At 41.2% G+C, this 25,329-nt stretch overlaps 1 protein-coding gene across 1 annotated transcript in view; it reads left to right on the top strand.

Moving 5' to 3' along the window:
* The first annotated feature begins 327 nt into the window (after positions 1 to 327).
* GNAL (G protein subunit alpha L) overlaps positions 328 to 25,329 on the top strand; it is a 240,638-nt gene continuing 215,636 nt past the window's right edge. Inside the window, exon 1 of the mRNA XM_036244310.1 lies at positions 328 to 670. Coding sequence (XP_036100203.1) covers positions 328 to 670 — 343 coding nt within the window. The remainder of the gene's footprint in view (positions 671 to 25,329) is intronic.

The raw sequence follows: 25,329 nt of genomic DNA, 5'->3' as shown, positions 1-25,329 counted from the left end.
CGGTAACGAAAGCCGACAGTTGCGGCCATATTTACAGTAAAGAGAGCCGCTTGGGAAGCGGTATTTACGGTAAGGGGGGCCGGGCTCACGGAGACCCGTCGGCGCGGCCAGCTCTCCGCGTTATCAGGTGATCTCCAGGCGAGGCGGCCGCCACCCTTGCGCTTGGCGGATAATGCATAATGGCCCTCCAGGGCAGTGAGGGGCTGTGGCCCTGGGACGGGTCCTTCCTCACCCCCGCCCTGGGTCCAGGTGCAGCTCCCTCCAGACCCAGAGTGGGGGGCCCGGCCTGAGCCCGGCGCCCCCTGACCCCGCGTCCGCCGCGCCCACATGGGTCTGTGCTACAGTCTGCGACCGCTGCTCTTCGGGGACCCAGAGGACGCCCCGCGCTTGGCCTCGCAACCGCCTGCGGAGGGCGCGCGGCCCACCCCGACACCGGCCCCGGCAGCAGGGGGAGACGTGGCCCACACCCCGCGCTCTCGGGGCGCCGGCGGGAGCCCGGCAAGCGCGCAGCCCAAAGCCAACCCGAAGACGGAGTGCAGGCGACCGGACCAGCTGCGCGCTGAGGAGCGCGAGGCCCACCGGGAGGCGAGGAAAGTCAGCAGGAACATCGACCGCATGCTGCGTGAGCAGAAGCGGGACCTGCAGCAGACGCACCGGCTCCTGCTCCTCGGTAGGTGCCGTCGGCGGCCGGATCGCCTGGAGCGCGCGAGCTCGGGGCGGGGCGGGGCGGGGTGGGGGTGGGGAGGGAGGGGCCGGCGCCGCTTCGCCCGCTCTCGCGTGGTCCACGGCCGTGTGAGGAGGGCCGCTGTCGTCCCCGCACGGGTGGGTGACGCTCGCAGACGGGATACATACAGAGCGCTTTGTCGGTCTCAAATCCTGCGCAGAATGATCCTTACCCTGACAATACTTCTGTAATTTGGCCCAGAACACACTACCCCGTGATTTGCTGTTTTCTACACCTTGCGGTTTGGGCCAGTCGTCCACTTATTACTAATTAATGAGCTTCTCTGGGAATCCCCCCCCCCCCCATTGATTTATTTCCACAGTATGTAATCTACAGGGATGGCTAAGTCAAGCATCTCATTTACTGCAACAGTAGTAGTCATACTGCACTTTGGGAACACAAATGGAGATTTATAAACCCATTTAGCTTGACCACAAAGCCTTTATTCCAGTCACAGAAGAATAGCCCAGTTGTCGGTAGGTGTGGCTTGTTCCCTTTCGAGAAATAACTTCAACAGCTGACGATATGGCACATCTGTTTCATTGAGTAAGTTCAGCCCTGGTACTCTTAGAATGTTTCTCCTCTTTCAGAATGGCGTGGCAGGCCCCCCACAGCTGTTTGCTGTGCTAACTGCATGGTAGGAAGTGGGCACAAAATCATCAGCATTTTAAAGTAATAAACTACATAGTTTGCTATTGTGTTCTTAAAGAAGCAAGCATACCAGTCCTACAAGTTAACTGAAAAACATTTACATACACTCTACTATAGAGTCAAAGAAAAAATCGTGAATTCCTACTTGTTGCCTTTTACATTTTAAGGTAAAACATAAAAAATTTAAGATGTGGGCTTTTGGCCTAAATTTTGTGAGATGTAAAGAATAATTATTCTGTTCTCTGCTTGGCTTTGTATAGGGAAAGAACCTATTCCACGATTTTAGTAAGACCCTTACTTATAAATAAATGTGACTTTTATTTAAGACTTAGGAAATAATTAAGTCTTCAGTTTGAAAATGCTCTCTCCTACAGCAAGAAGGAATGAGTAAAAGAATGCAAACTCAGCTGCTGTATCCTGGTGAAATATCTTAATTCTAAGATAAAATGAATTTGGGGAGAAGAAACAAAGAAAGAATAAACAAGCAGGTTGCCCGAAAAGGGCAACAGGTCAGACCAGAAGCAAAGCTGTCATCCACAGTGCTAACTTCTGGAATATGGCAGAGCAATGTTTTCAGAGGTCTGAAAATACAGAATGTAATCCTAGAATTTCATACCTCATTGAAACACTGTGTGTGAGGGTAAAATAGATTTTCAGATATCCTCGCCCACATATTTTTCTGAAAAGAAATTAGAAATTATTTTTCCCAAATTTTTTAAAAGATTAAAATGACTCAAATAAAAGAGGGAAAGAGGGAGAAAGAGAGAGAGAGAGAGAAACATAAATGTGAGAGAGACACATCTAGTGGTTGCCACCCATGGCCAGGGACAAACTGCAACCAAGGTACTCGCCCCTAGCAGGAACTGAACCAGGGACTCTCCTGACCTCTGAGGTCTAACCGCCTCTAACAGCCTCTAACTGCAGAGCCAAACCTGCCAGGGCAGTTGAGCAGGTTTTTAAAAAGAATACCAGGTTGTGGGTTTGATCATCAGGGCACATTAGAAGAAGCAACCAACGAATGTGTAAATTAGTAAAACAACAAATCAGTGTTTTTCCCCCCTCCCCTTCTCTTTTTAAAAATGAATCAATAATAAAAAGTTTTAAAAAAGAATGAACTGGTGATATCTAAAGAGCCAACTTCTTGTAACACACATTGAAAGACTCTCCTCTTTAAACACAGCCTACAGCCTAATATAGCTTGTAAAAGGTCTGAGATGGTGGGAGATCACATCCACAACTCAAGGCCAGTGTAGAGCAAAATGGCTTTATTGCATATACCTGTGTGCGGGCGGGCTGAGCCAAGAAGGGGTTCAGCAGCGAATTAGGGTTGGAGTGTCAGTTATATACCTTAATTTTAGTTTCTGGCAGTTCCTGCTGACATACTGTGCATGGCCCACTGTCCACTTTGTAGTTGGACTGGTCTGGTATCTCGTCCAGCATCTGCTGGGTTATCCATTGCCTTGTGGATAATCCAGATAAAACTTATCCATACTCAACAAAAGGCTGAGCAAAGGTCATGCAAGCTACACATTCTCCACAGTCTCCACCTTTGGAAACTTTTACCTTTATCCTTTAAAACATTACTAACCCTTTCAGCTTGTATATCAACATCATATCTGAAATAGAAATGAATCAAATGGCTCACACTTTTGGGAGAAATTATAACTTCCACTCGAGGACATCATCAGTAAAACACATACTGTTATATAAGGTGGATGTTATTTATTAACTTTTGTGTATATTTAAATTAAACACAAAAAGGTTCTTGGTTTTTATTAGGATTTAGAATGGATTAGCTGGAAATTTATGAATCAGAAGGCTGGTTTACAGGCCATTAATATCTTTACATGCTTGCGTCTGCTGCCATCTTGCTCACTGACCCCATTCACTTATTTATTCTGGAAATGTGCATTGGGAGACAGAGAATTCATAGGTTCAGGAAGGACAGACTTGGTTCAGGGTCCATCCTTACTCTATGCCCATTAGTCTTAGGCTAGTCCCATCTTACAAAATGATAGGTATCTCCTCCAGGAGACCTGCCCAGCGTCTACCAGTAGGAATAAATGTTTAATTCCTTTGTATCCATATTGCATTCTATTCCCACCTTTCGTATAGCACTTTGTTACAGTTTGTGTGGCTTCATGGGTGCTTTCATGTGCTCTGACTCCTTCATGGGTCCATCCTCATGAGCTGAGCTTTGTTTCCTATACAAAACTAATACCTGTGTACCCCACACAATGCTAAGAGAACAAGAGTCTAGGAGCCACCGTGGCAATGAGGGATTCGTGGAAACAGTAATATGGTCCCAAGTCAACTTTTAGATGGAGCATTCTTTCAGGCATGGGGTGGCTGGTAAAGTCCAGGGGGTGCAGGAATAGGGTGGAGATAAGATGCAAGTTCTAGTTAAAAAGAAGCCTATTCAGCCCAGGTTGGTTTGCTCAGTAGTTAGAACATTCACTGGCAGACTGAACAGTCTTGGTTTAATTCCTGGTCAAGGGCATGTACCTGGATTACACATTGGATCCTGAGCCCTGGTGGGGGGTCATGTGGGAGGCAACCAATCGATGTGTATCACTCACACAGATGTTTCTCTCACTTTTTATTTTTATTATTTTATTTTTGTTACATGTGCTTCTCCTTTTTTTCCCCATTGACACCCTCCTCCCCATCCCCTCCCACCTCGTATTCGGCTTTGTTGTCCGTGTGCATTGGTTATGCGTACATGCATTTAAGTTCTGTGGTTTATCTCTTCCCTCCCTCCACTACCCCTCCCCTGAGGGTTGTCAGTCTGTACCCTACTTCCACATTTATGGGTCTACCTTATTCCTCAGACTGTTATGTTCATTATATTCCACAAATAAGTGAGATCATGTGGTATTTGTCTTTTCTGCTTGGTTTGATTCGCTTAGCATAACACTTTACAGGCCCCTCCATGTCGTCTCAAAGGATAACAGATGTTTCTTTCTTACAGCTGCATAGTACTCCATTGTGTATATGTACCATGGCTTTTTTTATCCATTCATCTACTGACTGACACTTGCGCTGTCTCCAGATCTTAGCTATTGTAAATAGTGCTGCTATGAACATGGGGGTATATATATTCTTTCTGATTGGTTTTTCAGGCTTCTTAGGGTATATTCCTAGAAGTGAGATAACTGGGTCAAATGGCAATTCAATTTTTAATTTTTTGAGGTAACACCATATTGTTTTCCATAGTGGCTGCATCAGTCTGCGTTTCCACCAGCAGTATACTAGAGTCCCCTTTTCTCCACATCCTCGCCAACATTTGTTTGATGATTTGTTGATAGTGGCCATTCTGACAGGTGTGAGGTGATACCTCATTGTTGTTTTAATTTGCATCTCTCTGATGATTAGTGATGTTGAGCATTTCTTCATATGTCCTTGGCCATTTGTATGTCCTGTTTGGAGAGGTGTCTATTCAGCTCCTCTGCCTATTTTTTAATTGGGTTCTTTGTCTTCCTTTTGTTGAGTTGTATGAATACTCTGTATATTTTGGAAATTAACCCCTTATCTGATGTATCATTGGCAATTATGCTCTCCCATATAGTGGGTGGCCTTTCCATTATGATGGTTGTTTCTTTTGCTGTGCAGAAGTTTTTGAGTTTGATGTAGTCCCATGTGTTCATTTTTCCTTTGTTTCTGTTGCCTTAGGTGATGTATCAGTGAAAATTCTGCTGCGTATCATGTCCGAAATTTTGTTGCCTACATTTTCTTCTAGGATTTTTATGGATTCATGAGTCACATTTAAGTCTTTTATCCATTTTGAATTTATTCTTGTGTATGGTGTATGTTGAGGGTCTAGTTTCATATTTTTGCATGTAGCTGTCCAGTTTTTCCAACACCATTTATTAAAGAGGCTGTCTTTACTCCATTGTATGCTATTGCCTCCTTTGTCAAATATTAATTGAGCATAATGTCTTGGGTCCATTTCTGGTTTCTGTTCTGTTCCACGGTTTATATGCCTGTTCTTTTGCCAGTACCAGGCTGTTTTGATTACAGTAGCTTTGTAGTATAACTTGATATCTGGTATTGTGATCCCACCTACTTTGTCCTTCTTTTTCAAGATTGCTGTGGCTATTCTGAGTCTTTTTTTGGTTCTATATGAACTTTTGAAGTATTTGTTCTAGTTCTGTGAAATATGTCATTGGTATTTTGATGGGGATTGCATTGAATCTATAGATTGCTTTGCGTAATATGGACATTTTAACGATATTAATTCTTCCACTCCATGAACAAGGTTTGTGCTTCCACTTTTTTATATCTTCCTCTATTTCTTTTTTCAATGTCCTATAGTTTTCTGTAAATAGGTCATTTACTTCTTTGGTTAAGTTTATTCCTAGGTGTTTTAATTTTTTTGCCGTGATGGTAAATGGGATTGTTTTTTTTTTAGCTTCTCTATCTTTGAGTTCATCATTGGTGTATACAAATGCCATCGATTTCTTGACATTAATTTTGTATCCTGCTACTTTGCCAAAGTCATTTATTAAGTCTAGTGATTTTTGATGGAGTCTTTAGGGTTATCTATGTATAAAACCATGTCACCTGCAAATAATGACATTTTTACTTCCTTTCCAATTTGGATCCCCTTTATTTTTACTTCATGTCTGATTACTGTGGCTAAGACTTCCAGTACTGTGTTAAATAAGAGTGGAGAAAGTGGGCATCCCTGTCTTATTCCTGTTCTTAAGGGAAATGCTTTTAGTTTCTGCCCATTGAGTATGATGTTGGCTATAGGTCTTTCATATATGGCCTTTATTATGTCGAGATATGATGCCTCTATTCTCACATTGCTGAGTGTTTTGATCAGAAATGGATGCTGGATTTTGTCAAAATGATTGTATTGCTGGATTCTGTCTAATGCCTTTTCAGCATCTATTGATTGATCATGTGGTTTTTATTCATTTTATTTATGTGGTGTATCATATTTATTGATTTGCAAATATTTAACCAGCCTTGTATCCCTGGGATGAATCCCACTTGGCATGGTAAATAATTTTTTTGATGTATTGCTGGATCCGATTTGCTAGTATTTTGTTCAGGATTTTGGCGTCTATGTTCATCAGGGATATTGGCCTGTAGTTTTCTTTCTTTGTAGTATCTTTTTCTGGTTTTGGGATTAGAATTATGCTGGCCTCATAAAACGAGTTTGGAAGTCTTCCTTCTTCTAGAATATTTTGAAATAGTTTGAGGAGAATGGGTGTTAGTTCTTTGTTGAATGTTTAGTAAAACTCCCTTGTGAAGCTATCTGGGCCTGGGCTTTTGTTTGCTGGGAGAGTCTTGATTACCTCTTCAATTTCCTTAGTTGTTATTGGTCTGTTCAAGTTTTCAAACTCTTCCCAGTCCAGTTTTGGGAGATTATGTGTTTCTAGAAATTTGTCCATTTTGCTTTGATTGTTGAAATTTGTTGCCATATAATTGTTCATAGTAGTTGTTAATGATCTTTTGTATTTGTGTGGTGTCAGTTGTTACTTCTCCTCTTTCATTTCTGATTTTGTGTATTTGGATTCTCTCTCTTTGTTTCTTGATGAGTCTAGCTAAGGGTCCATCAATCCTGTTCATATTTTCGAAAAACCAGCACTTTGTTTCATTGATTCTTTGAATTGATTTTTTGGTCTCTATGTCATTTATTTCTGCTCTGATCTTTACTATTTCCTTCCTTCTACTTGCTCTGGGGTTTTCTTTTTGTTTGCTTCCTAGTTCTTTAAGTTGTGAGGTTAGACAGTCAATTAGAAATTTTTCTTGTTTCTTCAGGTAGGCCAGTAGTGCTATAAACTTCCCTCTCAGAACTGCTTTTGCTGCATCCCATAGATTTTGTGTTGTTGTGTGTTAATTTTCATTGTTTTCTAGGAAGTTTTAAATTTCTTCCTTGATCTTCATGGTACCCCATTCATTGTACAATAATATGCTATTTAGCCTCCATGTGTTGAAATGTCTTTGCATGTTCTTGTTGCAATTGATTTCTAATTTCATGCCACTGTGACCTGAGAAGATGCTTGATATGATTTCAGTCTTCTTGAATTTGTTGAGACTTAATTTGTGTCCTAACATGTGGTCTATCTTTGAGAATGTCCCCATATGCACTAGAGAAGAATGTGAATTCTGTTGTTTTGGGGTGTAATTCTCTCTTGATATCAATTAAATCCATTTGGTCTAGTGCTTCATTCAGAGTCTCTGTTTCCTTGCTAATTTTTTTTTTTCTAGAGGATCTATCCAGTGATGTCAGCAGTGTGTTGAAGTCCCCTGCTATGATTGTATTGCTGTCGATTTCTCTCTTGATGTGCTCCAGAAGATTTTTAATATATTTTGATGCTCCTGTAGTGGGTGCATATATGTTTACCAAGGTTGTATCTTCATATTGGAGAGATATTTTCAATATTCTGTAGTGGCCTTCTTTGTCCCTAGTTATGGCCTTCATTTTGAAATCTATTTGATCAGATATGAGTATTGCTACTCCAGGTTTATTTTCCTTTCCGTTTGCTTGGAAGATTTATTTCCATCCTTTCACTTTCAACCTATGTGAGTCTTTTGTTGTGAGGTGGGTCTCTTGTAAAGAACATATAGATGAGTCATGCTGTCTTATTTAATCGGCTAGGCTGTGTCTTTTTATCGGAGCATTCAGTCCATTTACATTTAAGGTGATAATTGATATGTACTTATTTATTGCCATTTTTGTTTAGTGTGGTTATAATTTCTTCCTGTTTCTTCTACTAATTACAGCAGTCCTTTCAACATTTCTTGCAATGCTGGTTTGGTGCTAATGTATTCCCTTAGCCTTTTTTTGTCTGGAAAGCTCTTTATTTGTCCTTTTGGTTTGAATGATAGCCTTGCTGAGTAGAGTAGTCTTGGATTCAGATCCCTGTTTTTTATGGCCTTGATTACTTCATGCCATTCCCTTCTGGCCTGTAGTGTTTCTGTTGAGAAGTCAGCTGAGAGGCTAATGGGGGTTCCTTCTTAGTAAGCTGTTGCTTATCTCTTGCTGCTTCTAGGATTTTCTCTTTGTCTTTAATTTTTGGCATTTTAATTACTTTGTGTCATGGTGTAGGCCTGTTTGGGTGATTCTTAGTTGGGACTCTCTGTGCTTCTTGAACCTGAATGCCTTCTTTCTTCACTAAGTTAGGGAAGTTTTCTGTTACTATTTCTTCAAATATATTCTCTAACCCTTGCTCATTTTCTTCTTCTTCAGGGACTCCTATGATGCAAATATTACTCCATTTCCAGTTGTCACACAGTTCTCTTAAGCTGTGTTTCTGTTTTATAATTGATGTTTTTCTTTTGGTTTTCTGATTGTTTGATTTTTTTCACCCTGTCTTCTAATTCACTGATCTGGTCCTCAGCTTCCTCTACTCTGCTGTTTAGGCCTTCCAATGTGTTCTTTATTTCTGCTATGTCATTCTTCATTTCTTCTTGGTAGTTTTTAATATCCAATTGGTTGATTGTCAACATTTCTATGTCTTTATTCATGGTGTTGATGACCTTACTCATGCTGTTGAGCTTCCTCAAGATCATGGTTCTGAATTCTGGCTCTGTTAACTTGCTTAACTGCACCTCATTTATCTCATCTTTGGTAGAGGTCTCTTGTTCTTTTATTTGGCATTTGTTTTTTGTTTCACCATTTTGGCTATCTCAGTGGGCTTTGGAGCCTGCCAAATTTTCCCTTTGGTGTTGGTGTCTGCTGTTTGTGGACCCCCTTACTGGGTTTGGATGAGCAAGGGAGGACCCACGTTAAATAACGCTGTCAAGTGTTACTTTCTTGGGTAGAGTTTCAAGCCCAGGAATGGTTCAGTGGTCCCCTAGCTTTTTGCCTGGAGGCTATCTATAGTGGTTACTTGAAGAACCTTGGGTTCTCAGTTGAATGAAAAACTCCCTGAGGTGTTCAGCCAATGGGATTTCCTGAGGGTGGGGCAGATGGTGGTTGTTAATGAGCCTCAATTTGCATTTCAGTGGCCCACCTGGGTGGGGTTAAATCTCCAAGTGAGGGGCCGCCACCTCTCCTCAGAGCCCTGGGAAGGAGTAAGATGGTCACTATCCTGCATGGTCACAACTCAGCAAAAGCTCTGAGCACCCTCTAAATCCCGAGTGTCCCATGCAGTTCCAATCCAGTCCGCCTTCCCTCTCCTGGAACCCAAGGTGAGTGGCTGTGGCTATTTTAGTGCTCTGTCCAAGCTCTCTGTGCTATGGAGCTGCTTGGGAGTTTTAACCCAAGGGCACTGCTCACAGCTACCACCGCTGCTGTACATGGGCTTCCAAGCCCACTGTTGCTCCTCAAAATTCTACCAGGATAGTGTCAGTGTCTCTGATTATATGGTCCTTGCAAGATGTTTTTCTGTAGCTTTTCCCCGATGATTTGTCTTTATTTTAGTTGTAATTCCAGTTTGGTCCTGGGAGATGGTCTGTGTAGCTTCCATTCACTCCACCTCCATTTCGGAATCCCACCTCTCTCTCTCTTTTCCTCTCTCCCTTCTACTCTATCTAAAAATCAATGGGAAAATATCCTCAGGTGAGGATTAACAACAACAACAAGAGAAGGCAGCCAATGCAGAAAGTATCATGAAGTTGGAACTAGAGCAGTGTAGTAGGAATGGGGCGGGAATGTGCTTGGAGAAGTGGGCAGACCAATGCATGAGGAAGATGGACCATGGAGTGGAATTCTCAGATAACTCACACAGTATGAGTTGTATATTTGTTGTCTTCAGCTACCATAACAAAATGCCGCAGTCAGAATGGCTTAAAGAAGACATGTATTTTCTCACAGTTCCGAAGACTTTAAGTCCCAAGATTGAGGTCTAGTGGGATTCGTTTCTGGGCCTCTCTTCCTAGACACAGTTCGGTCCAAAACTCATATGAGACTGTATGTTCTGTTTTAAAAGGGACAATGCATCCTAGCTTCATCCCATTGTTGCCTTCTGAGAATGCAGACCCAATGTTGCCATGTCTTCTGAATTTCCAAAATAAGGTGGAAATGCCCATTTCCATTTGAAACCCACTTATTTTTAAGCATTCATTCACTTTAATAAACACAATCTATGTGACTGATGCAATCCACAGACCATACCTTATTCTGATCTATCTTAAGCCACACAGACATTTCTTTAGGCTATGTGCTGAGTTCCAGGGACAGCAGCCCTGGTTCAGTGCCAATTAAAAGCACAAAGGACAAGGCTGGGTGTGAGATAAAAATATTTGTCCAAACATATATTGCAAGCAAAGCTACATTCACCATTCAAGGGAATTTTCTAACACTAAACTCACAGTAGATGCCATTGATTTTTCTTCCACATCTTTTGTTGACTATGATGTAAATTCTCTGTTCACTACTTTCCAACTGGGGAAAAGTTATGTGCCACCTAACTATTTGTTTCATACTATCCTTTTCCAAGATAAGTATGCAAAATTTAAATGGTCCGTTGTGGGTACAATTTGTGTTTTTTGTTTTATTAAATTATTTCCTGTTGTTTATTTGTGTGTTTGGTACGCTCTACGAGGAATACATGTTTCAAAAAGGAAGAAATTTTGCCCTGGCTGGTTTGGCTCAGCGGTTGGAGCGTCGGCCTGCAGTACAGAGAGACCCGGGTTCGGTTCCCGCTAAGGGCACGGTTGCAGTTTGTCCCCGGCCCTGGTTGGTCGTGTGGGTGGCAGCCACTCGATGTGTCCCTTCACATCGATGTCTCTCTCTCTCTCTCTCTTCCTCTCTCTCCCTCCCGCTCTATCTGAACAAAAAATGGAAAAATGTCCTCGGGTGAGGATAAAAATTAAAAAAATTAAAAAAAAGGACGAAATTTCTTTGGGGCAGTTAACTGCTTTTATTTTGTATTTGGCTATTAGTATACAAGGTGGGGTAAAATTAGGTTTACAGCTGCTTGTATGGAAAATAATACAATAATTAATAAATAATAAAACAAGAATAAACTGTGTTTTGTGTACTCACAACAGTAAACCTTTTGCCTCACCCTGTAAAACAGAATGCTGGCATGACCTTCATTTGTGTCTTTAGTTTCTCTAAGAGGAGGTTCTTGGTGTAGTCACCAAAAAAAGGGGGGGGGGGGGCAGATATTCTCCATTGTGAGGTTTTAAACACTTTTTTTAAAAAAAATGGTGATGCATTCAGTGACCAAGACAGCAGTTTTTGAGGTGTGCGGCAGACTTGAGCTGTGACATTTGGGACACATCCTCATCAATTTGCTGCCTTGATTCAGCCACAGCGTGCTGTAGCACCATGGCTGTTAAAGTCAGTAGAAATTCCAGATACTCTGGCTGTACCTTAGGTTTTTTAGAGTCACTTCCTCTCAGCCTGGAAAGAGGATGTGATTGTTGCATTTTAGTCAAAACTTCTATGTCACTCTCTTTCATATACTATTACTACAGTTTTATAGACTTGAAGCTGCCATTGTTTACATGAAGCCAAATTTCATCCCAGGAATTCATGTTGTTCTTTGACCTATCAAAACATCAAAAGTTCAGAGCCTTTTTCAAAGCTGCTCTCTTTGACTTTTGTCTTAGTTTGGGCTGCAATTACACAGACTGAATGGCTTAAATGACAGACATTTATTTTCTCACAGTTCCAGAGACTGGAAAGTATAAGATCAACGTCCAGCAAGGTTTGGTGTCAGTGGAGAGCTCCCTTCCTGGCCACCTTCTCGTATGTCTTCACATAGCAGAAAGAGAAAAAAAAAAGAGCAGAAAGAGAAAAAAAAAAGAGCTCTGGTCTCTCATCATTAGGTCACCACTCCTTAGGATTGATGAGGCCAGTCATAATGAGGCTCCACCCTTATGTCCTCATTTAATTTTCATTACCTCCTGAAGACCCTATCTCCAGCTACAATCACTTTGGGGATCAGGGCTTCAACATGAATTTTGAGGGAACACATTTCAGTCCATAGCATTTGTAAACTCATTTATGTTTATACAGATGATTAGTACTGGCCCTGAAATGGTCTCAAAGCTGGATATCAACTATTGGTGGTTAAGGGTGTCACTGGGCTATATGAACATTCCATAAAAGCTCAAAATTTGGGGATATAGTCTGGCTGGTGTGGCTCAGTGGTTGAGCGTCGACCCATGTACCAAGAGGTCACCAGTTCAATTCCTGGTCAGGAAACATGCCCAGGTTGTGGGCCCGATCCCCAGTGCGGGGCATGCAGTAGGTGGCCAATCAATGTTCTCTCTCATCGATCTTTCCCTCTCACTTCCCCTCTCTCTAAAAAAACCAATAAAGGAAAATAATTTTTTAAAAATTGGAGATAGATCCCAGTAAAAGATACAAAGGAGCATGGTGGTTAAGAACATGGATGGCATTGTAGTTGGACAGACTTTGTTTGAAATCCCAGCATCCCCATCTACCAGCTATGTGAAAGTAGATAAACCTTTCTGAACTTCAGCTTCCATATCAATAATAACCCAAAGTCACATGCTTACTGTGAGGATTAAGTGAAATTAATTTAATAATATATATAAATTTACTTAACATAGAGATTAGCACATGGTAACCACTCGATAAATTGGTATGATTTCTGAATCCTGTATTCAGCTGAACTAATTCTCTCTGTGATACCTGTATTCTGAATTATAAACTAAATGGTAATATGAGATCACAATCTAAAGAAGCTAATCCTGTTCCATACTCAAACAACCACTCTGTAATGGAACCAGGATTCAAATCCAGGCAGTCCAACTACACTGCACAAAATTGGCAAATGGCTGAGTGGCCAGCTGGAGACAGTTGTAATAGTGCAGTCAAGATATGTGAATATGTGGACACAGGCAGATGTAGTCATGACAGGCAGAAGGAATGGACACGTTTGTTGATAATAGGGGAGGCTGTGCATGGGGTGGGGGCATAGAATAGATGGGAAATCTCTATACCTTCTGCTCAGTTTCCTATGACCCTAAAAATGCCCTAAAAAACTTTGTCTATTTTTTTAAAAAAATTTCTTACTAGGATAAAAGAAAGATTTTTATCCCTAAATTAAGATCCAAGAGGCGGAGCTGGTGGGAAGGGTTTTGGGTTCCTCTGTGAGCAGATCTGAGGGGGACAAGCATCAGGCCCTCCTTTTAATAAGCCTACAAAGTTGATGAAATTGGAAAAAATATTGTCCCATTATTGAAAGCTGTAGTTTTTGAATAAGAAAGCATCCCTTCAAGATGTTTCCAACTGCAGTTCTAGGGGGTAAATTATTCCCAACCAAGAAGGCTGGTATTGCAGTTTTAGCACCACCCTGATGCTGGTGAGCCATGCCCTCCCCTGTACTTCCAGGCTGCCCTACATCTATTCTGTAGGCCTGCCCCCCATCTTTGTGCCTTCTTCAGGAGGAGTCACAGCATCATTGTCCCACTGCTGTTATAAGGGGTCATACCTAATGCCACTGAAGACACACAGGACATTGAGAGGCCGCCATCAAGTCTCCTGCTGTGCTCATTTTACTTTCCTTCTGGGGGAAATGAAGATGCAAGCTGTCAGACAGTGAGCATGGGCATGGCACGAGGAAGGATGCAGAGTACCACCAGCTCAGCTTTTCTTTAATCCCAACAGAGGAGACATAGGGAATGTCTACATCTCTGAAACCAGAAAAGTCAGCATTCATCCTGCCTATCACTGCCAGAACCAGTAAGTAGAGACAAGGATCGAATCTTTTTTTAAAAATATGTCTGTATTGATTTTTTATTTTTTAAAAGAGAGAAAGGAAGGGAGAGAGAGATAGAAACATCAATCGGCTGTCTCCTGCATGCCTCCTGTTGGGGATTGAGCCCACAACATGGGCATGTGCCCTGACCAGGAATTGACCGGGACCTGTCAGTCGGTGGGATGACACTCAGTCCACTGAGCCACACTGGCTGGGCAAGGATTGAATCTTTTTGGGTGCTTTATTCAGATAGCTAATGATCTGAAAAGACAGTGGGTTATATACCCTAAAGACTGTCTTACATCTCATCTCAAGCCAACCTTTTTTTATAAGAAGTATAAAGGGTTTGGAATTCAGGGAAAAGTTTAATCAGGTAACAGCTGCAGTCCCATGCTTTTCCTAGCATCCCTTCATCTGCTGACCAGTGCTTCTTTTGTACCCTGGGTAGTGGATGTTCTCTCCCTGGAGCATAGTGGCTCAGATACCATCTTGATCACTTGCAGTCCTCCTGGGACCAAAGGTCAGATTCCTCGCAGGTTCTCCTGGAGTCAGAATAGGTCTGGTCATATATTCAGTTTTGAAATAATAGCTTTCTACATGCCTTACTTACCAGGCCTATTAACTATATAACTACAGCTAAAAATGTTTAACTTCTTGAAGTTCCCCCATCATTTCCATGCCTTGGATAAAATTCACTTGGTGTGTTTTCCTGTGTTTGAGTGAGTTTTCATTCCAAGGAAGTGAAATATGACCTAAAAGTCTCCCAGGAAAAGCTGAGAAGGAGGATATTTGGCATAATAGGAGAGAACAGGGAGAAAGTATACCTAACATCTTGAGCCCACATATAAGGGAAAAGGCTACTTTATTCATGGAATCACTTCCACTCACAAACCACAAACAATTTTTTGAGAGCCTACTATGTGGCATTTGTTTCTTTGGGTAATATGGAAATTCCAAGGGGTAGAGGACACAGTCTTAGCCCAGGGAAAATTCACAGTGTAGTTGAAGAGAAATGACATGGACCTAAAAAAGAAATAGCAGTGTGAATGTATGTGTGCTATGTGACAAATGGCAATAGTACAGGTCAATAATATTATCACAAGGGCCCATGTAAAAATCTCTTTAATGCATGACAAGTATCTTAGGAGATGTTATTTGTAGGAGAGTACAGGGACTTTTGATGTTGTATATAAATGAATAATGCTATTATTGATCCTGGCTGCAAACTATCAACAAAAGCAATGGGGTACCTGTTGAGAGTTCACACCTGGCAGCCTGCTTTCTCTTATTCATCAAGGAGCCCTGAAAGAACCCAGAAGTATCTACAGCTCCCAGGATGTGGCAGAAACCTGGGGTACTTACCAAATAGAATTAATGGTTCTAGAAGACAAAGTTTGGATGACAGTATATAGTGGTTTCAGATGGGAAGGAGATTGCTCCTTTTATATCCAACCATCAAAGTGCTCCACAGATCAATATTGGAAGTACATTTTATAAATTACACCATTATGGGAGAATGACTATAAATCAGCATAAAGGAAAAATACTAAGTTTATCTTTTTTTAAGAAGTATAGTCATTATGAAATTCAGGAGCTGCTAATTTAGTCCCTCAAAACTGTCTTCATTAAAGCAATGAACATTCTGTTTATTTAATACTATTGTAACAACAACATCACATGTTGTTCTAAGCTCTGATTACAGTGGTTGTAAAACATTTGGGGACAGGAGAAATAACTAATCCAGAGTCCAAGAATCAGCGATTCTTGTACAGTGGTTTGTACAGAATTTTTGACAGTAGAGTTGCTCTTTTTTATTAATTTGAATGGAAATAATTATAAGAATAAATACATGTCACATGTGGAACCTTTAACTTGACTACAGAGAAGCAAATGTATTTTACAGGAATGCCCAGATGGGAGGCCGAACCCACATTTATTTATTTTTTTTCCTTACCTGAGAATATTTTTTTATTTATCTCAGATAAAGTGGGAGGGAGGGAAAGAGAAAGGCGGGGGGGGGGGGAGAAATATCGATGTGAGAGAGACACATTGAATGGTTGCCTCCTGTACGACCCCAACCAGGGCCAGGGACAAACCATAACCGAAGTATGTGCCCTTGACTGGAATCTAACCCGTGACTCTCTGGTCCGTGAGCCAATGCTCCAACCACTGATCCAAACCGGCCAGGGCTATATATTTCTGTTTTTAGGGTTAACAACTTTTATTTATTTATTTATTTTTGCCATTTTGAGGGGTTTATTGGAAAGCAGCATATTAAGGTTCCACTTAGAGCAAACAAAAAGAGGAACACTCGGCACTTATCCCATAGTTGCATAAAAATTCTGGATCTGGGAAAAGCCCATGTGTTCAAAGTCCTGTTCAGATGTGCCCTAACTAACTTATGTGACCTTCCTGTGAATATAAGGGACTGTTTCTCTTTTTGTCCATGTGTGTTACTATGTTTTCACTGTACAAAGAAATTCAGTGCGGCCCAGATAGCTCAGTTGGTTGGAGCGTTGTCCCCATATGCCAAGGTTCAATCACTGGTCAGCAAACATACAAGGAGAAACCAATGAATGCATAAATAAATTCTCTCTTTTCTCCTCCCTCTCGCCCGCCCTCTCTTCCTCTTCCTCTCTTTTTCTCTTCTTCTCTCTTTCTCTCTCAAATCAATAAATTTTTTAAAAGAGAAAAGAAAAACAGTGTTGAAAAGAACCGGTAAAATGCCATGGGATAAAACAGCTGTTTAATGTCTTTCTTTTCTCCCTGTACCAATAAGGGACAGTTCTATAATTCTTTTATCTCTGAAATTATTTTAACTAATATTTTATTATAGAATTAGTTTTTTTAAAAATAATTTTTCTTTATTGATTTTAGAGAGAGGTAGGGAGAGGGAGAAAGAGAGAGATATCAATGAGAGAGAACATTGATTGGCCACCTCCTCCATGCCCCCCACTGGGGAATGGGCCCACAACCTGGGCTTGTGCCCTGATCAGGAATTGAACCAGCAACCTCTTGGTGCATGGGTCGATGCATGAGCCACACCAACGGACTAGAATTACTTTTTAATATAACAACATGTATTGATAAGTGCTGTGTACAACAGCAGATGTAGTTAGTCTCAATACTTTGCTGTGCCTAATGAAGAATGTTTATTGAATATTCAGATCCACTTCCCTCTTTTGGTCTAATGGTATTTTCTCAGAAGAAAACACTCCCATTTAGGCTTGGATGCAATAATGACTTTGTAATGGGGCGAGGCGGCCAGTGTTGATGGTCTCATACAGCTGCAGAGCACTCTGATGGTTTTAACCTGTGGGCACCATGGAACTCCACATGGAACACTGTGCATCCTGCAAAAAAAAAAAAAAAAAAAGAAGAAGAAAAACACTGTGAAACACTGATATATTTAGTCCTTCATGCTAACCAAGAACAATTTTATCAACCAAGATCATCCACTGTTAGCACACTGTGGAAAGACATGAGGACTGCCCAAATGAGAATAAGCAGAGGCTTTTTATTGAGAGCTGGCTGTGACAAGAGAGTCAGCCACCAGCACTTGATCTGGCAGAATTGAAGGCAGGCAAAGGAGTGGGAAAGCTTTTTGTGGGAAAAAGGAAAGGCTTCAAGTGTGCCCTGAGTGGAGGCTGTTTGGTATGAAGAAGCTGACTAAAAGCAAGATATCCTGTCTGACTGGTTAGGGGTGCACAATTTGGCTTTCTCTGCTTGGTCCTAAGTTGGAGGTGGGGACAAAAATCAAGGAAGCTGTCAGTTATTATTTAAGTCTTGGCTCTTTGGCTCTGTTATATGGGTAACCATTTGGGTTCCTGGACTGGTTGCTAGAGACAGAGGTCTCAATTCCAGGGCTGGTTATTGCATATAGTAGGTTGGCCTCTTGGGTTCGTGGCTGCAGGTTGTAGGTCAGAGTTAGATTTTTATGTGTAGTCTGGCCAAGGTTTATTTATACATACAGTGTTTCCACACATATCCATGGAGAACACAGTCATCTGAATCAACAGAGAACCGCTGCTGTGCAGGGTCTGGAACAGATTCCAGGACCAAGACCTGTTTGGAATTCTAGCTCTCTCACCTCTGGAAGGTTATTCAGCACCTCTGGGCACCCTTTCCTTGATTATAACATGAAAGTGAGAGTACTTTCCAGAAGGATCATTATGAAAATTGATGGAGGTGAAATGACCATGACACAGACCAGGGTGTGGTGATCTTGTTTTCCTGCTTCCCTGTTCCTGATATCCCCCAAGTCACACTGAGGTATAAGGTCTGGCACACTCTACTTCCCAGGAACACCAGCACTTTAAAAAGGGACAAAACCCAGGTTTGATCTCAAAGGTCATCCCAGAGTTGTGGGATTTTTGAGTGGCACCTCTGGTGCCAGCAACTAAATGAATCACCAAATAAGTGAAGTAGAGTATTAGTTTCTCCCACCCTTTCTATAAACACTTCTCTTCCCAGGGACCCACACACAAAGCACTTCTACTGCATTCCATCATTGCTATCAGCTGAAGGGTAACTCATGAGCACTGGGATTGCTGAGAGGGTTGCAATTTTAACTAATTTGGTCAGGAAGGTTTCATTGAGGAGGTGGAGGTTTTCACCAAGGCCTGATGGAGATCAAAGAGAGCACCAGGTTTAAACATCTAGAGAAGAGCATCTCAGGATACAGAGAGGCACATACAAATGCCCTGAGGTTTTCATTAACCTGGTGTGTTAAGGAATAAGCCACAGGCTAGTGGCCAACCACATAGTAACATGTAAGGCACTAAAGGGACCTTGGGGGGTGGGTGAAAGATGGCGGTAGGCAGGACAGGAACAAGGGTGAGTGTGTGAGAGTGTGAGTGATTGTGAGAGAGTGTGAATGGATGTGAGTGTGGACAAGCAACCTTGAGCAGTGCAGAAACTTAGGGCAGAGGGTTCTGGTGCTGTGGATGGGGATCAGCTGGCTACCGCTGTGTGCGGCTTGTCAGGGTGCTTCTCTCTGCTTGGCTGGAAGGCCGCGCCATTTTGGAAGATCTGCTGTTCTTCTCTGGGAGGAGGCATTGGGGAGCAGCGACCTCAGTCCACTAGTGCACCTTGAACCATCAGACCAGTGGACCCTGCTGTGTCAATGCAGACCAGTGCACAGTACTGGCACTGTCAAAGTGTACCTGCTTGCAGAAGTGACAATTGGCTGGGAGCCAAGCACCACCCGCCATAGCAGCAGCAGTAGTGCCAGTGAGGGAGCAGAGCACACAGCAGCATTAGTTGCGCCAGCTTGGTAGCCCAGCACCTTCCCCAACATCAACAGTGACTGGCCCAGGAGTGGAGCCCCACTCCCAGCAGCAGCTGAGGCTTGGGAGCCAAGACACACTCCCAGCAACAGAGGCTCAGTAGCGGACATCCATCCCAAGGCAGCAGAGCAGTGCAGATCAGCAGCTGAGACCCATCCCCAGCAGCATCAGCAGAGGCTGATCAGGAGCAGTTCTCCTACCCAACCAGCAGCAAGGCTCAGGCAGCAAAGACTCATCCCTGACAACTGCAGCAGCAGATTTGGAATGGAGCCCTTCCCCCAGCAGTAGCAAAGTCCCGGGAGATAAGCATCCTCAGCCCCCAATAGCAGCAGAGGTTTGGGAGCTGAGAGCACCCCCTGGCAACAGCAGTAGCAGTAGCAGTACAAACTGGGAACTGACATTTGCCCCCAGCAGCAGCAGCAGCAACTAATCAGGAGCTGAGCCCCACCAGGCAGCAGAACATCCCAGCAGCATACCAGCTGGATTCACACATCCCAGCAGCACCTACCACAACAGACCAATATCAGCTACCAGTTGCCAGTCCTCCAGGACCCACAGCACGCAGTAGATGCATTGCACCAGAACAGTCTGGAAGGCGTAGCAGTCTTATTTGATACATGCTGACCCATATATACATCCCAACATCCCTCACTGGGCCTGGAACCAGACTGTTAAAATGGTGAGACAAAGAAACAACCCCCAAATGAAAGAAAAGGAGGAATCACCGGAAAAAAGAACTACATGTAATGGAAACAAGCAATTTGTCAGATAAAGAATTCAAAGCAATGATTTTAAGGGTACTCAAACAATTTAGTGACAACTACAAGCAACTGACTGAGAACTATAAAGAGCTCAGTGGGACCTACATCAGCATAAGAAAGGAGATAGAAGCTATGAATAAAAATCAAGTGGAAATAAAGAATGATATAGCTGATATGAAAAAATACTTTGGAAGGATTCAGTAGTAGATTAGAAGAAACTGAAGACTGAATCAGTGAGTTAGAAGACAAGGTAGAAAAAAAAACACTCAAATAGAGCAGCAAATGAGAAAAAAAAATTAAAAAGCAGAAGAGTTTAAGGGAGCTTTGGGACAATACAAAATGTAACAACATTTACATCATAAGGGTACCAGAAGGAGAAGAATTGGAGAAAGGAATAGAGAACCTATTTGAAGAAATAATGACAGAAAACTTTCCTAATTTGGTGAAGGAAAAAGTCACACAAGTCCAGAAAACACAGAGATTCACAAGCAAGATGAACCCCAAAAGACCCACAGCTAGACACATCATAATTAAAATGGCAAACATTAAAGACGAAGAAAGAATATTAAAAGAAGCAAGAAAGAGACAGAAAGTTACCTACAAGGGAGCTCCCATTAGACAGTCAGCTGACTTCTCAATAGAAATTCTGCAGGCCAAAAGGGAATGGCATGAAGTATACAAAATAATGAAAGGCAAAGGTCTGAATCCAAGACTACTCTATTCAGCAAGTCTATCATTCAAAACTGAAGGTGAAATAAAGAACTTCACAAACAAACAAAAAAAGTTAAAGGAATTTACTACCACCAAACCAGCACTGCAAGAAATGCTAAAGAGACTGTTGGAGAAAGAAGGAGGAGAAGGGGGGCGGGGAGGAGGAGGAGAAGGAGGAGAAGGAGGAGGAGAGAGGGAGAGAGAGAGATATGAACAGAGGCATAAAATAAATATGGCAACTGATAAGTATCTATCAATAATAACCTTAAATGTAAATGGCTTAAATACTTCAATCAAAGGACATAGTGTAGCTGATAGGATAAGAAAACACGAACCCTATATATGCTGTCTACAAGAGACCCACCTCATAACAAAAGACTCACACAAGATGAAAGTGAAGGGATGGACAAAAATTTTCCAGGCAAATGGAAATGAAAAAAAGCTTGTGTAGCAACACTCATATCTAATACAATAGACTTCAAAATGAGGGCCATAATAAGAGACAAAAAAGGTCACTACATAATATTAAAAGGATCAAATCAACAAGAGGATATAACCTTGGTAAACATATATGCACCAAATATAGGAGCACCAAAATATATTTCAAAACTTCTGGAGGATTTCAAGGGAGAGATCAATGGCAATACAATCATAGTGGGTGACTTTAACACCCAACTAACAACACTGGATAGATATTCTAGACAAAAATTTAACAAGGAAACAGAGTCCTTAAATGACAAACTATATTTGTTGGACTTAATTGATATTTACAGAACATTTCACCCCAAAGCTGCAGAATATACATTCTTTTCAAGTGCACACAGGACATTCTTAAAGGTAGACCACATGTTAGGATGGAGAGTAAGTCTCTACAAATTTAAGAAGACTGAAATCATATCAAGCATCTTCTCAGATCACAACAGCATGACAGTAGAAATCAATTATAATAAACACACTCAAAAACATTCAAATGCATGCCAGCTAAATAGGATGTTATTAAACAATGAATGGATTACCAATGAAATCAAGAAAGAAATAAAAAACTTCCTGGAAATGAATGAAAATGAACACACAACAATACAAAATATATGGGACACAGCAAAAGCAGCCCTGAGAGAGAAGATCACAGCAATACAAGCCTACCTCAAGAAAGAAGAAAAAAATTTAATAAACTATAACACAACAACTTAAAGATTTAAAAGGAGAACAAAAAGAAAAATTCAGAGTTAATAGAAGGCAGGAAATAAAGATCAGAGCAGAAATAAATGACAGAGGCTTAAAAAAACAAACAAACAAAAAAAAAAACACAATATAAAAAATCAATGAAACCAAGAGCTGGTTCTTTGAAAAGATAAACAAGATTGATCAACCTTTAGCCAGACTCACCAAGAAACAGAGAGAATGCAAGTTAATAAAATCAGAAATGAAAGAGGTGAGGTAACAATGGAAACCACAGAAATACGAAGGATTGTAAGAAAATACTATGAACAATTACATGCCAACAAATTTGACCACTTAGGCAAAATGGACAAATTCTTAGAATCATATACAATTCTAAAACTCAACTGAGAAAAATCAGAAAACCTGAACAGACCAATAGCAATTAAGGAAGTAGGAGAAGTAATCAATAAAATCCCAGCAAACAAACACCCTGGTCCAGACAGCTACACAGGGAAGTTTTACCAAATATTCAAAGACGATCTATCACCTATTCTCAAACTATTCCAAAAAAATTCAAGAGGATGAAAGACTTCCAAGCTTTTTTTATGAGGCCAATGTAATCCTATTCTAAAACCAGATAAAGACATTATAAAGAAAGAAAATTACAGGCCAATATCTCTGATGAACATAGATACCAAAATCCTCAACAAAATCTTAGCAAATCGAATCCAGCAAAATACTAAAAATATTATACACCACCACCAAGTGGGATTTATCCCAGGGATTCAAAGCTAGTACAATACTCACAAATCAGTAAATGTGATACATCACATAAACAAAATGAAAGATAAAAATGATATGATCGTATCAATAAATGCTGAAAAAACATTTGACAAAATCCAGCATCCATTTTTGATGAAAACTCTCAGCAAAGTGAGAATAGAAGGATCATATCTCAACATAATAAAGGCCATTTATGACAAATCTATAGCCAACATCATATTCAATGGGGGGAAAAACTACAAGCATTTCTTTTAAGAACAGGAACAAGACAGGGATGTCTACTTTCGCCACGTAACATAGTACTGGAAGTCTTAGCCACAGCAATCAGACATAAAGAAAAAATAAAGGGGATCCAAATTGGAAAGGAAGAAGTGAAACTTGTCATTATTTGCAGATGACATAGTATTGTACATAGAAAACCTTAAAGACTCCACCAAAAAACTAGTAGATTTAATAGATGAATTTGGCAACATAGCAGGATACAAAATCAACATTCAGAAATCATTAGCATTTTTATACACCAATAATGAACACACAGAAAAAGAAACTAGAATTCCAAATAGGCGGTGGAGTGAATGGAAGCTACACAGACCATCTCCCAGCACCAAACTGGAATTACAACTAAAACACAGACAAATCAATGGGAAAAAGCAACAGAAAAGCACTTGTGATGATCATATAACCAGGGACACTGACTGACTCCTTCCTGATAGGATTGTGGAGGTGCCAGAGGGGGGCTGGGAGCCCACAGACAGCAGTGGCCTTAGCTGCTGCAGCGCCCTCAGGATAAACTGCCAAGCAGCTATACAGCGCAGAGTTGGGATAGACGCTAAAATAGCCACAGCCACTTACCTTGGGCTTTGGCAGAGGGAGGGCAGACTGAACTAGGACTGTGTGGGGACACTCGGGATTTGGAGGGTGCTCTGAGCTTTTACTGAATTGCAGCCGTGCAGGACAGTGGCCATTTTATTCCTTCCCAGGGCTCTGGGGAGAGGTGGCGGCTCCTCCCTCGGAGATTCACGCAGGTCGGCCATTGAAATGCAAATCAAGGCTAACTAACATCCAGCATCTGCCCCAACCTCGGGAAATCCTCTTACACTGAGTACCTGAGGGAATTTTTCATTCAACTGAGAACCCAAGGCTCTTCATGTAACCACTACTGATAGCCTCCAGGCAAACAGCTGGAGGATAACTGAACTATTCCTAGGCTAGCTACTCTAACCAAGAAAGTAAGACTTGACAGTGGTGTTTAACATGGGTCCTTCCTCGCTCATCCAAAACCAAGAGAGGAAGCCACAAACAGCAGAACACCAACACCCACAGGGAAAACTTGGCAGGCTGTAAAGGTCACTGTGATAGCCAAAATGGTGAAACAAAAAAAAACAAAAGCCAATTGAAAGAACAAGACACTTCTACCAAAGACGAGATAAATGTGGAGCAGTTAAGCAATTTAACAGAGCTAGAATTCAGAGCCATGATCTTGAGAACACTCAACAGCATGGGTAAGGACATCAAAACCATGAGTAAAGACATAGAAATGTTGACAATCAACCAATTGGAAATTAAAAAACACCAAAAAGAAATCAAGAAAGACATAGCAGAAATAAAGGACACATTAGAAGGTCTAAACAGCAGAGTTGAGGAAGCTGAGGACCAGATCAGTGAATTAGAAGACAGAGTAGAAAAAAACAACGACTCAAAAAACCAAATGGAAAAAAAAATTAAAAAAACTGGAAGACAGCTTAAGAGAACTGGGACAACTGGAAACATAATAATATTCACATCATAGGAGTCCCCAAAGAAGAAGAAAATGAGCAAGGGTTAGAGCATACATTTGAAGAAATAGTGACAGAAAACTTCCCTAATTTGGTGAAGGAAGAAGGCATTCAAGTTCAAGAAGAACCCCATGTAAGAAGAACCTAAACAGGCCCACACCAAGACACATAGTAATCAAAATGCCAAAAATTAAAGAGAAAGACAGAATCCTAAAAGCAGCAAGAGATAAGCAACAGGTTACCTACAAAGGAAACCCCATAAGGCTCTCAGCTGACTTCTCACAAGAAACACTACAGGCCAGAAGGGAATGGCATGAAGTAATCAAGGTCATGAAAAACAACGATCTGAATCCAAGACAACTCTACCCAGCAAGGCTATCATTCAAAATAGAAGGTCAAATAAAGAGCTTCCCACACCAAAAAAAAAAAAAAAAAAAGGCTAAGGGAGTACATTAGCACCAAACCAGCACTGCAAGAAATGTTGAAAGGACTGCTGTAATTAGTAGAAGAAATAGGAAGAAAAATATTACAAAACTAAACAAAAATGGCAATAAATAAGTACATATCAATAATCACCTTAAATGTAAATGGACTGAATGCTTCAATAAAAAGACAGAGTAGCTGATTGGATAAGAAAGCATGACTCATCTATATGTTGTTTACAAGAGACCCACCTCACAACAAAAGACTCACATAGGTTGAAAGTGAAGGGAAGGAAAAAAATCTTCCAAGCAAACGGAAAGCAAAAAAAAGTTGGGGTAGCAATACTCATATATGATAAAATAGATTTCAAAATGAAGGCCATAACTAGAGACAAAGAAGGCCACTACATAGTAT

This window comes from Molossus molossus, unplaced genomic scaffold, assembly GCF_014108415.1.
Source record: "Molossus molossus isolate mMolMol1 unplaced genomic scaffold, mMolMol1.p scaffold_m16_p_6, whole genome shotgun sequence".
In the NCBI taxonomy this organism is placed as follows: Eukaryota; Metazoa; Chordata; class Mammalia; order Chiroptera; family Molossidae; genus Molossus; species Molossus molossus.
This window is presented reverse-complemented; position numbering and strand designations above follow the sequence as displayed.